The sequence below is a fragment of the Caenorhabditis elegans genome, chromosome III (genome assembly GCF_000002985.6).
Source record: "Caenorhabditis elegans chromosome III".
NCBI lineage: Eukaryota > Metazoa > Nematoda > Chromadorea > Rhabditida > Rhabditidae > Caenorhabditis > Caenorhabditis elegans.
In genome coordinates, this window is record NC_003281.10 from 1,483,616 (window position 1) to 1,496,336 (window position 12,721).

Genomic DNA, 12,721 nt, shown 5'->3' on the forward strand with positions numbered 1-12,721 from the left:
ACAAAAAGTGCGGGAAATTTGAATTTTTCAGTGAAAAATTGGGGAAAATTCGAGAAATTGATGACAAAAAATACGCGTAACATTGGGAAAAGTGGTTGGTACCGGAGGCGAGAAAAAGCAGATTTTTACAAAAAAAAAAACATGAAAAATGGGTATTTTAGGTGAAAAACAGTGAGAAAACAGTGATTTTTAGCTAGAAAATGGGTATTTTTTGGTGGAAATTGAGTTAAAAACTCGGAAACTTTGACATTTTTCAGCTGAAAATATATGATTTTTGAGGTGAAAATCGCCAAAAAATCGGGGTTTTTGGGTGAAAAATTCAAATTTTTAGCTAAAAAATTAGCAAAAATGGGGGGTTTTGTGTAAAATTTCAGTCAAAAATTCGAATTTGAGGTGAAAAAACAGTGATTTTTAACAAAATTTACGTGGAAAATGGGGAAAAATGGATATTTCAGAGGTGAAAGTTGAGAAAAATTGGGAAATTTCAGAAAGGTTTCGGGTCGGAAAATGAAGAGAAAAAGAGGTTTTTTAGACGAAATTTGAGTGAAAAATGCGGAAATTTTCGAATTTTTCAGCTGAACATATGAAAAAATTCGAGAAAATTGAGATTTTTGGGGTGAAATTTCAGCCGAAAATCGAAATTTTTCGAAGAAAATTGGCAAAAATTCGACTGTTTGGACGAAAAATTCGAGTTTTAGGTGAAAATTACCAAAAAATTTTAAATTTTGGGTGAAAATATTCGAGGAGAATGGGATTTTTAGGCAAAATTCAGGCAAAAAACTGCGAAATTTCAGATTTTTCGGTATGAAAATTGGCAAAAATGCGACATTTTGGACAAAAATTCTAATTTTTAGCGAAAAATTTGAATATCAGGTGAAAATCGAAATTTTAATTGAAAAAGTGGCGTTTTTGTGCCAAAAAAAAAAAATGCTTTTTAGAGTGAAAATTACCCGAAAATTGAATTTTTTTTTTGGATGAAAAATAGAGATTTTAAGCAAAAATTGGCATCATTTCCAATTTTTCAGCCAAAAATTACGATTTTCCGGGGAAAATGGGCATTTTTAAAGAGAAATAGGGGAGGATTTTCCGGCTAAAAGTTGGATTTTTAAGTGAAAATGGGTGTTTTTTGAGAGAGAAAAATGAATAATTTAGGCGAAAATTGGCTGAAAAATGCCATTTTTTTAATGAGAATTTCGGGAAAAAATGGCAAATTTTCGGTTTTTTCAGATAAAAAAGCTCAAAATTTATGAGATTTTCAGGTGAAAGGTATGGGCATTTTTGAGAGAGAAAAATGAATAACTTAGAGGAAAAAGGGTAATTTTAAGGGGGAAAATGAGTGAAAAATCCGTGTTTTTTCAAGTATAAAAAGTGGAATTCAACGAGAATTTTGACAGAAATGGGAATTTCTTCATAAATTCCTCTCTTTTTCGGAGTTCTGCAGTCTCGTTGATCATCGATGATATCTCGTCGGCGGCGGTTATGAATGAATCGGCGGTGGCTCCGGCGGTTATCTGGAAAATTGACGGGTTTTTCGGGTGAAAATCGGGTGAAAAATCGATAAAATTCGGTAAAAATTGGAGGTTTTTCAGGTGAAAATCAATTTTCAAAAAAAAATTCAAAAAAATCCACCTTTTTGTGGAAAAACCAATAAAAAAGTTGCAAAAATTATATTAAAAACTCAAAAAAAAATTAGCGTTAAAAAACGATAGAAAAACTGAAAAATGTTGGTTTTTTCTCAGAAAATCTATAAAAACCTCAAAAAATTTTGGTTTTTTGTCCAAAAATTGGCAGAAAATTCCAAAACTTTTCGATTTTCAGAGTGAAAATCAATGAAAAATTCAAAAAAAAATCAACTTTTTCGAGTAAAAATCGATAAAATATGGAAAAATTATAGATTTTTTGCTCGGGGAAAATAGGGAAAATCCATAAATTTTATAACGTTTTTCAATAAAAAATGACATTTTCCCAACTTTTTGAGCAAAAATCAAAAATAAAAATCGCAGTTTTCATCAAATTTTGCAAAATTTCGCAATGAAAATAGCACAGAAAATCGCATTTTTTGTGCTATTTTTGGAGCCAAAAATGGAAAATTGGAACCCAAAAATGAGATTTTTCACTGAAAATTCAAATTTCCCGTATATTTTTACCCTTTTTAATGAAAATTCCGCCTTTTAAGCGTAAAAATTGCATAATTTCGACTTTTAATGGAAAAATGCCCAGAATATTGGAAAAATCGATTTTTTTTCCAAATTTTCCCGTAAATATTCAAATTTTTAGCGTAAAATATCAAAAAACCTGGAATTTTTGATATTTCACGCTAAAAATGTGAATTTTTACGGGAAATTTTGGAAAAAAATCGATTTTTCCAATATTCTGGGCATTTTTCCATTAAAAGTCGAAATTATGCAATTTTTACGCTTAAAAAGCGGAATTTTCATTAAAAAGGGTAAAAATATACGGGAAATTTGAATTTTCAGTGAAAAATCTCATTTTTGGGTTAAATTTTCCATTTTTGGCTCCAAAAATCACAAAAAATGCGATTTTCTATGCTATTTTCTTTGCGAAATCTTGATTTTTATTGATTTTTACTTAAAAAAAACGCTTTTTCACAAGTTTTTTGGTGACTTTTCCTCAAAAGACAAGGAAATTTTTCAGTTTTCCTATCGATTTTTGCTCAATTTTCTGTTTTATCGCATTTTTAGCTCGATTTTTATAGTAATTTCCACCTAAAAATCGCATTTTTTAAAACCTTTTTCGATATTTTTTTTTCGATGTTCCCCCAGCTATTAGGCTTTTTTTCGAATTCATTTTGGACGAAAAAATTCATCAAAATTCGGGTTAAAATGTGCCCTAAAATGGGGTTTTTCGACGGAAAATTGCATATTATCGGATGAAATTTAAAATTCAACTTCCTACAGTGCAAAATCTGGATAATTTCGACATTTTCAGGGTAATTTTTCGACTTTTAATGGAAAAATCCGATTTTTTTCCTGAAAATGCCAAAATTTTGCAATTCTTACACTTTAACTTTGTTGAATTTTTCGTTAAAAATTCGATAAAACGTGAACGTTTTCCGATTTCCTGAAATTTTCAGTTTTTCAGCGCCAAAAAGTCAAATTTTTACTCAGAAAATTCAATTTTCTGTCAAAAATTCAAAATGTTTGATTTTTTTGCAACGAAAAATCGCATTTTAGCGCTCGATTTTCGGCCCAGTAATTTCCACCTAAAAATCGCGTTGAAAAAAATCAAAAATTTTGAATTTTTGACAGAAAATTGAATTGTCTGAGTAAAAATTTGACGTTTTGGCGTTGAAAAACTGAAAATTTCAGGAAATCGGACGGAAAAATTTACGTTTTATCGAATTTTTAACGAAAAATTCAACAAAGTTAAAGTGTAAGAATTGCAAAATTTTGGCATTTTCAGAAAAAAATCGGATTTTTCCATTAAAATTCGAAAAATTACCCTGAAAATGTCTAAATTATCCTGATTTTGCACTGTAAAAGTTAAGAATTTTAAATTTCATCCGATAATATGCAATTTTCCGTCGAAAAACCCCATTTTAGGCCACATTTTAACCCGGATTTTGATGAATTTTTTCGTCCAAAATGAAGGTTTTCTCTAAAAAAAAAACTTAAATTTATGCGGGAAATTCAAAATTTCAATTTCAAAGCAAAAAAAAATCACAGAAAATTCGAATTTCCCTATTTTTTTTTGCAAAAATCCCATTTTCAGCTCATTTTCGGCCCAGTAATTTCCACCTAAAAACCACACATTTTTCTACCTTTTTCAACGCTTTCATATGATAAATCATTGCATTTTTCGATCGGCACTGCTCTTTTCCAATCAAATCGAATACTTTTCTCAAATGCCAGCGAGTCGACTTTTGGACACTTTTACTACGGGATTTTGTACGAATTTCCACGCGTTTTTTGATAGAATTCATGGCTTTGCGGCGTTTTTTAATTGATTCCACATTATATTTCTTCACATTTTCAGCGTCTTCTGGCGTAGTCACAAGATTGTTCACACTGAAAATTTGAATTTTTTAATCTAGAAAAACGACTTTTTTTTAAAGAAAAAAAGAGCATTTTTTATGGAAAATGTGCTGAAAATGGAGCACATACACATTGATGAAGCGGCGTTGACGACGTTCCGCTTGTGTCAATTGCTTCCTTCGAATCTGCTTATGACCTATGTGATCTGAGTCTTCATCATCCAACAAACCCCTGAAAATTGAAAAATTTCGGTCAAAACCCATTAAAATCACAATTTTTCCGGGAAAAATGAAAATTTGGGCATAGCTTCCGCATGTCCGAGTGACAAATGTGCTCTATTGTCAAATTGTTGCCAGAAATACGGTATTTATTCACATTTTCAGCCAGTTTAAGGCTGAAAATGTGAATAAATACAGTTTTTATGCCAGAAATCTGAGAAACGCACAAGTCACAGGGGAATAAATAGTTCAGGAGGGTGGCTTTTCGGTAATTTTTCGATTTTTTCTGTTAAAATCTAATCAAATATATTGAATTTCGTTATTTACTGCTAGATATACTGTTTAAAAATCGATTTTATCAATAATTTTTTTAAAAATTGTTGAAAAATCCAAATGTACGGATTTTTCGGAGTTTTTCAACAAAAAATCGTTCGTATTTCTTAATTTTTCTGAAATTTTCAATATCAAATTTGAATTCTCCGCTCTTTTTCACTTTGAGTCGTTTTTTGTTCTAAATTTAACATTTTTTGCGGGGTACTGTAGCTTCAAAAGTACGCAAACACTGAAAATTGAACATTTTTCGACTTTTTCAGAAGTTTTCAAAGATGCTCACACTAAAATTCAAGTTCCCCGTTTAATTTCACCCCGGATGCCCTTTTTTGCCGGGCTTCTAAGACTATTTTTGAATATCGAGGGGTACGGTAGCCCCGAAAGTACGCAAACACCGAGTATTACGTACTCGGCATCGAACTTTACGACAATTCGTCTAAATTGGCGGAAAACCGGGTTTCGGGGGTACAAAGTGACGAAGAAATCGAATTTCGTATTGAGAAATGCGAAAAATCAACAAAAAGTGCTGAAAATTACACGTTTTTCGGGTGAAAATTGAAAATTTGGGCATAGCTTCCGCATCTCCGAGTGACAAATGTGCTCTATTGTCAAATTGTTGGCAGAAATACGGTATTTATTCACATTTTCAGGCCAATTTAAGACTGAAAATGTGATTAAATACAGTTTTTATGCCAAAAATCTGAGAAACGCACAAGTCACAGGGGAAATATCGATTTTTAGAAGAATATAGAGATTTAAACTGGGAATTTTTTGTCAGTTTTTGGTTGAAAAGTGAGGTTTCAGACAATTTTTTTTTTGATTTTAATGCTCAAACTACATAGAAACCTGGAATTTGCTGTATTTTGGCAAATTTTTCATGAATTTCAGCTCGAAAAATCGGCTTTTCGTATAATTTTCAGTAATTTTCTATTATTAGGACTATTTTATGGGCCAAAATAGCAATTTCGTCATTTTTCAGTGGAATCTTTTTTTCGATAAAAATTCTTTTTCAGCAATTTTCATGCTAAAAATTTTCTCCGTTTCTCCGTTTAATTTTACTCTTAATCAACCTTTTCCAGGGCTTCTAACTCTATTTTTGAATTTCTAGGGTTACGGTAGCGCCAAAAGTACGCAGACACCGGGTGTCTGCGTACTTGGCACCGAACCTTACGACAATTAGTCCAAATTGGCTGAAAACCGGGTTACGGGGCTAAAAAGTGATAGAGAAGTCGAATTTCGTATTGAAAATCTGTGAAAATCATCGAAAAATGATGAAAATCACAAGTTTTTCGGGAAAAAAAAAATGAAAATTTGGGCATAGCTTCCGCATCTCCGAGTGACAAATGTGCTCTATTGCCAAATTGTTGGCAGAAATACGGTATTTATTCACATTTTCAGGCCAATTTAAGACTGAAAATGTGAATAACTACCCGTTTTTATGCCAAAAATCTGAGAAACGCACAAGTCACAGGGGAAATGTTCAGTAAGCCAATATTTAGCTATTTTGGTTGAAAACTTCTAATTTCAGGTTAGACATATCCGAAAATTCCGCAAAAACGCGAATTTGCTCGAAAATTCCGCGGAATTCGAATGATTTTCACATTTTCTGACATTTCTCCCGGAAAAAAAGCTCTTCAAATTTTTTTTCGGTAACATTTCGGTTACTGTAGCTTCAAAATTATGCACACACTGTGGTCACACACCGAATTTGACGACAAACTGCAGAATATTTAGAAAATGACCGGAAAATTCGAATTTTGTATCAGAATTTCTCAAAAAGCATTATAAAAAAGACATTTATAGTTTGTTTTTCAAGCAAATTAGCAAAATTTTCCAAATTTCTTCTCATTTTTCCTATAATTTCCACGTGTTTAGTGATTTTTAATGGAAAAATTGGAAATTTTCCAGCAAAAATCCGATTTTTCAGGGAAACCCCGTCTTACAATAGACGAAGTTCGTTCATTTCAGCATCATTTTGACGGCCATTTACACCGAAAAGCACGACATTTGGGTCGAAAACTTCAGAATTGAAGTAGACATTGGCCGGAGAATCGATTGAGCACAAGAAACCCTGGATATAATTGATAATATCGATTGATTCGGAAAAGTTGATATCCAAAATTCGCTCGAAATATATCGTTTTTGTCTGAAAATATGGAAATTTGGGCTTTTTTGGGTCCTTTTTCAATTTTGTAAAGCAATTTTAACACTAAAATTCGAATTCCACGCTCAATTTCACCCCTTAGAGCCCTTTTCCGGGCCTCTTAGCCTATTTCTGAATTTCGAGGGGTACGGTAGCGCCAAAAGTACGCAAACACCTGCTAGGCACCGAACTTTACGACAATTAGTCTAAATTGACTGAAAATCGGGTTACGGGGGGTAAAAGGTGATGGAGAATTCGAATTTCGTATTGAAAATCTGTGAAAATCCAAGGTTTTTCAGCTTGAAAATGAAAATTTGGGCAAAGCTTCCGCATGTCCGAGTGACAAATGTGCTCTATTGTCAAATTGTTGGCAGAAATACGGTATTTATTCACATTTTAAGCCAATTTATGACTGAAAATGTGAATAACTACAGTTTTTATGCCAAAAATCTCTGAGAAACGCACAAGTCACAGGGATATGAAGAAATTTTTGAAGTGGAAAAATCAATAAATTTCTAGAAATTTGATTTTAAGACCAAATTTCAGTGAAAATCTTGATTATTTCAGCTATTATAAGCATTGTAATTGAAAATTTCGCGATTTTCCAGTTAAAATCGTTTTTATTGTCATTATTTGAATAAAAAATCCAAAAAAATCGCTAAAAAATGGCTTGAAACCATCATTTCCAGATTGGTGGCCTAGAAATCCCAAAAGTTAGGCCACCAATAGATTTTGTGCAATAAAATTAATTTCTAGGGGTAAAAATGAGTGAAAAACTCAATTTTTAACTGAAAATTTGAGAAAAAAAAACTAGAAATGCGAGATTTTCAAGTTTAAAAAAAAACCATTAAAAGGCCAAAAATGACAATTTCAGGCCAAAATTCGCTGAAAACTACGAAAATTCGTTAAATATAGCTAATCGCGATTTTCCCGATTTCCAGAATATTCTGCTGAGTTTTGTGCTGTGTAAAGTTTGAAAAAAATAACCGCTTAAAATTTTAGAAATTTTAAAGGATTTTTAGTGAAAATTCCAAATTTTTTGGCTTAAAAACTACAAAAATAAGCCATTTTTTGGTTAATTTTCCAGATATTCCGCAAAATTTCAGCTTTACCGATGTCAAATCCAGTTTCTTAATAGTTTCAAACAGCTCCTCAGTCAATACAATATCCGAAATGTAGAGTTTGTTGAGAATTTCGAATTTTCTGGAAAAAATCGACGGGTTTTTAAACGAATTTTCAGTGATTTTTCATCATACTGAATATGCAGATATTCGAATTCATTAAATCTTCGGATTCTGTTAAGACGGGTAGCTGGGTATTGAGCTCCTGTTCCTCCATATTTGAACATTGTGACAGCACGGGTGTCTGGGGAACCCTGAAATTTGGAAAAAATTGGGTTACTGTAGCTTCGAAAGTACGCAAACACCGAATTTTACGGAATTTCGCACAAAATGGCTGAAAAATGGGCTTTTAAATGTGAAAACGGCTGGAGAACTCAAATTTTTTCATTGAAAATCTGTGAAAATTACAAGTTTTCGGGGGAAAAAAAAAATGAAAATTTGGGCATAGCTTCCGCATGTCCGAGTGACAAATGTGCTCTATTGTCAAATTGTTGGCAGAAATACGGTATTTATTGACATTTTTAGCCAATTTATGACTGAAAATGTGAATAACTACAGTTTTTATGCCAAAAACTCTGAGTTGAAGCACACAAGTCACAGGGGAAATATCGATTTTTGAAGAAATTTTGCGATTTTTAAGTAAAAATTGTTTTTATTTTTATTATTTAACATAAAACTCGAAAAAAAATCGATAAAAAATGGCTTGAAACCATAATTTTCAGATTGGTGACCTAGAAATCCCAAAAGTTAGGCCATCAATATATTTTGTGCAAAAAACCGATTTCTAGTGGTAAAAATGAGTGAGAAACTCAATTTTAAACTGAAAATTAAAAAAAAAACCACTAGGAAAATTATAAATGTGTCAAAATTCTGATTTTTTTTTAGAAAACTACTAAAAATTTTAGAAATTCATATTATATGCATCAATAACTCCAATTTTCAAAATTTTGGGTCACACCACGAAAAATTGGTGGTACTGTAGGTTCACATTCGCGGTGGGACCCAATATGGCAATTTTAACTAATTTTCTAGGAATTATCAGTCAAAATGATAGTTTTCGCATATTTTAGATCAAGTTTTGCCGAACTTCACAAAGTTTTGCTCATTTTCTCAAAAATTGTAACCTTTTTTCAGATTTTTGCCAAATTTTCATCGATTTTCGCAATTTTTGCTCAAATTTTTAAAAAATAAAAATTTGGGCATAGCTTCCGCATGTCCGAGTGACAAATGTGCTCTATTGTCAAATTGTTGGCAGAATTACGGTATTTATTCACATTTTCAGCCAATTTATGACTGAAAATGTGAATAAATACCCGTTTTTATGCCATCAATACGAGTAGAAACGCACAAGTCACAGGGGAAATATCGATTTCTAGTAGATTTTAGGGATTGAAACTGAAAATGTTGCGATTTTTAAGTAAAAATTGTTTTTATTATTATTATTTAACATGAAACTCCAAAAAAATCGACGAAAAATGGCTTGAAACCATAATTTTCAGATTGGTGGCCTAGAAATCCCAAAAGTTAGGCCACCATTTTATTTTGAGCTAAAAAAACATTTCTAGAGGTGAAAATGAGTGAGAAACTCAATTTTAACTCAAAATTTGAGAAAAATTACTAGGAAAATGATAAATGTGGCTAAATTCTGATTTTTAATCACAAAATTCCACTTTTTCGCCTTTTTTTCACGAAACTACCAAAAATTTGGGTCCTATTACGAAAAATTGGTGGTACTGTAGGTTCACATTCGCGGTGGAACCTAAAATGACAATTTTTACAGATTTTGTCTCAATTTCATACTTTTTTGGGTCAGATTCGCCAAATTTCCATCGATTTTCGCGATTTTTTTGCTTAAATCCGGCAAAATTTTGCGATTTGCAAGTTAAAATCGGTTTTCTTCCAATTGTTTAAAATAAAACTTCAAAAAAATCGATGAAAAATGGCTTGAAACCACCATGGTGGCCTAGAAATCCCAAAAGTTAGACCACCAATCTATTTTGTGCAAAAACACCAATTTCTAGGGGTAAAAATGAGTGAGAAACTCAATTTTTAACTGAAAATTTGAGAAAAATCACTAAAAATGTGAAAAAAAAATCGTTTTGATGAGGAATTCAAATTTTAGGGCGAAATTTGACGAAAACTACGAAAATCCAATTAAAAAAGCCAATAGCTTGATTTTTATAGATTTTATAGGTTATTTCCAGCAATTTTTACTAGAAAAGTAACGACTTTTAAGGAATTTTCTGAATAAAAATTGCGAAAAATCGTCGAATTTGCATCCATTTTTCTCCGAATTTTCTTCACACCTGAATTTTGATTTCAATCAAACATTGATCATAATGTGCTCCAGGGATCATATTATTATTGATAATATCTTCAAAACTCTTGCAGACTCTTCTCAACGACATCAAATTTCGAACGGCGTGCTCATCAGTGTGCTCCGGGTGGCGGCGGGGTGGGAAATTCTGCTGAAAAGCCGCTGGTTTTGGGTTGTGCTCTTTGGTGCCAACGAATTTGAAAATGTGAATGAGCACATCTGATGGGAGTTCGTTGAGCTTCTGAAAAAAAATGAAATTTTTAAATAAAATTTTTTTTTTCACAATTTTCCAGGATTTTTCAGCAATTTTCAAGCTAAAATTCGGATTCCCCGTTCAATTTCACCCCTATTGCGCCTTTTCCACGGCTTCTAACTCAATTTTTGAATTTCGAGGAGTACGGTAGCGCCAAAAGTACGCAAACACCTGCTAGGCACCGAACTTTACGACAATTAGTCTAAATTGGCTGAAAACCGGGTTACGGGGGTAAAAAGTGATGGAGAAGTCGAATTTCGTATTGAAAATTTGTGAAAATCACTAGTTTTCCGGGAAAAATGAAAATTTGGGCATAGCTTCCGCATGTCCGAGTGACAAATGTGCTCTATTGTCAAATTGTTGGCAGAAATACGGTATTTATTCACATTTTCAGCCCAATTTAAGACTGAAAGTGTGAATAAATACAGTTTTTATGCCGGAAATCTGAGAAACGCACAAGTCACAGGGGAAATATCGATTTTTGAAGAAATTTTGCGATTTTCAAGTTAAAATCGTTTTCATTAACATTATTTGAAATAAAACCCCAAAAAAAATCGATGAAAAATGGCTAGAAACCATGATTTTCAGATTAGTGGCCTAGAAATCCCAAAAGTTAGGCCATCAATATATTTTGTGCAAAAAAAGCAATATCTAGGGGTAAAAATGAGTGAGAATTTCAATTTTTAACTGAAAATTGGTGAAATATCACTAGAAATATTATTAAAATCATTTTGAAGCAGCAAAAAATGGGCAAAATTCGAAGAAAACTTAAAAATCTAGTTTTATAGCTAAAATGACCGAATTTTTGGGCAGAAAATCAGTTGTTCAAAACAAGTTTGAGGAAATATCTGGAAAATTGGGGATTTTGCCAAGAAATTCCATAATTTTTGGCTGGAAATTGAAAAAAATTGATTTTTAAGATTAAAATTTAAAATTTTAGGGTTTTAAAAAATATTTCATTTGGTAATTATTGAATTTTGGATAAAATTCACGTAAAACCGCCATTTTTGAATCTGAATATCTGACTTTTAGCCCTAAATATTATAATTTTAAATTAAAAAACCCGAAAAATGGGTATTTTCCGATCATTTTCCATGAATTTCTATAAAAAATTTTGAAAATTCTCCGAGTTTAGGCTTTTAAAACTGAATTTTCCAGTGAATCTGAACATTTTCGCTTGAAAAATTGAATTTTTAAGCTGAAAAACAGAAATTTCCAGCGGTTTTTTCTCATTTTTTGCGAGAAAATCGCTACCTTTCCACTATAATCGGCCACAAAAGGCTCGAAATCGCCGAGTTGCTCGGCGAGCTCATCTGCACCCAAATCAAAAGCTTCCATCTGAAAATTAATCCCTAAAACTCTGAAAAATCATTGGAGTAAGCGGTAAATTCAGCGATTTTCTTGAGAAAACGCGTAAAAAAGCGAAAAAATCCACATAATACAGAATAAAACATGGCGATTTTTATTTTTTATAATTTTATATGCAATTTATGTACATTTTTATAGGTTTTCCGGGGTACTTTTCGAGGCTAAATCGCCGTCGGAGGTGTCCGTAGCTTCGAGAATTCGTCTAAATCGCTGTAAAGCTTCTCTTTTTTGATTTCCAGCAGCAAATCCTGTCGCTCGTCGTCAGTTTCCACTCCGATTTCGCGTAGATCGTCATCTGACATCTCCACGAGCACTCTGCCTGAAAAAATTAGGAAATTAGGGTTTTTTTTCCGGAAAAAATCGATTTTTCGGTGAAAAATCGAATTTTTTGGTCAATTTTTCTCTTTTTCTCACCTGTAACATTGTGTCGCAAGAAGAAATGAGCGTATTTCAGCGCAAAACGTGGCCGTTTCCTCCGAAGCCACTGATCAACGTCGTTTGCCGACCAAAAGTATATCGGACGGTGCGAAACCACGTGGTACACCTCTTGCACGTTTGTTGTCATTTTTTTCGCCGAAAAATTCGAGAAAATCGGCGAAAAATCGGGGAAATGGGCTGAAAATGGTGGAAAATAATAATAAAATAAAAATAAAAATGAATTGTCTCTGCGTCTCCTCGATTCTCACGCTCTCTCGCGCCGGGTCTCAGTGGAGCGCGCTTGCTTTGGTTTTCGAAATTTAAGGGAACATGCAGAAAACGCGGAAATAAAAGAGAATTTCGCGATTTTCGTAATAAAAGCTGGGAAATAATTATTTTAAGATTTCAAATGTTAATAAAAACTATTAAAAAACGAAAATTCGATATTTGGAGCTTATTTTGTTTTTTAAAACTTTGTTTGGAGTACGGTAGTTTCTGTTCTGTGCAGCGTGAACCGCGTAAGAGGCATTCAATTCTACGACAATTATTTTCGAAATTG

At 32.5% G+C, this 12,721-nt stretch overlaps 2 protein-coding genes across 2 annotated transcripts; both read right to left on the reverse strand.

Annotated features, from left to right (window-relative positions):
* Nucleotides 1-8: 8 nt before the first annotated feature.
* Y82E9BR.19 (F-box domain-containing protein) lies at nucleotides 9-11,715 on the reverse strand (the record flags this gene model as incomplete). The annotated part of the gene is made up of 8 exons (NM_065011.4): nucleotides 9-1,511; nucleotides 3,782-4,028; nucleotides 4,125-4,226; nucleotides 6,487-6,689; nucleotides 7,799-7,889; nucleotides 7,943-8,061; nucleotides 10,114-10,365; nucleotides 11,632-11,715. The coding sequence occupies 8 exons, from the start codon at nucleotides 11,713-11,715 to the stop codon at nucleotides 1,356-1,358; spliced, it is 1,254 nt and encodes a 417-aa protein (NP_497412.2). The 3' UTR covers nucleotides 9-1,355.
* Nucleotides 11,716-11,825: 110 nt separating this feature from the next.
* ave-1 (SAM domain-containing protein) lies at nucleotides 11,826-12,360 on the reverse strand. The gene is made up of 2 exons (NM_001027520.5): nucleotides 12,160-12,360; nucleotides 11,826-12,064 (listed from the first exon to the last, which is right to left on the reverse strand). The coding sequence occupies exons 1-2, from the start codon at nucleotides 12,308-12,310 to the stop codon at nucleotides 11,907-11,909; spliced, it is 309 nt and encodes a 102-aa protein (NP_001022691.1). The 5' UTR covers nucleotides 12,311-12,360; the 3' UTR covers nucleotides 11,826-11,906.
* Between the last annotated feature and the right edge of the window lie 361 nt (nucleotides 12,361-12,721).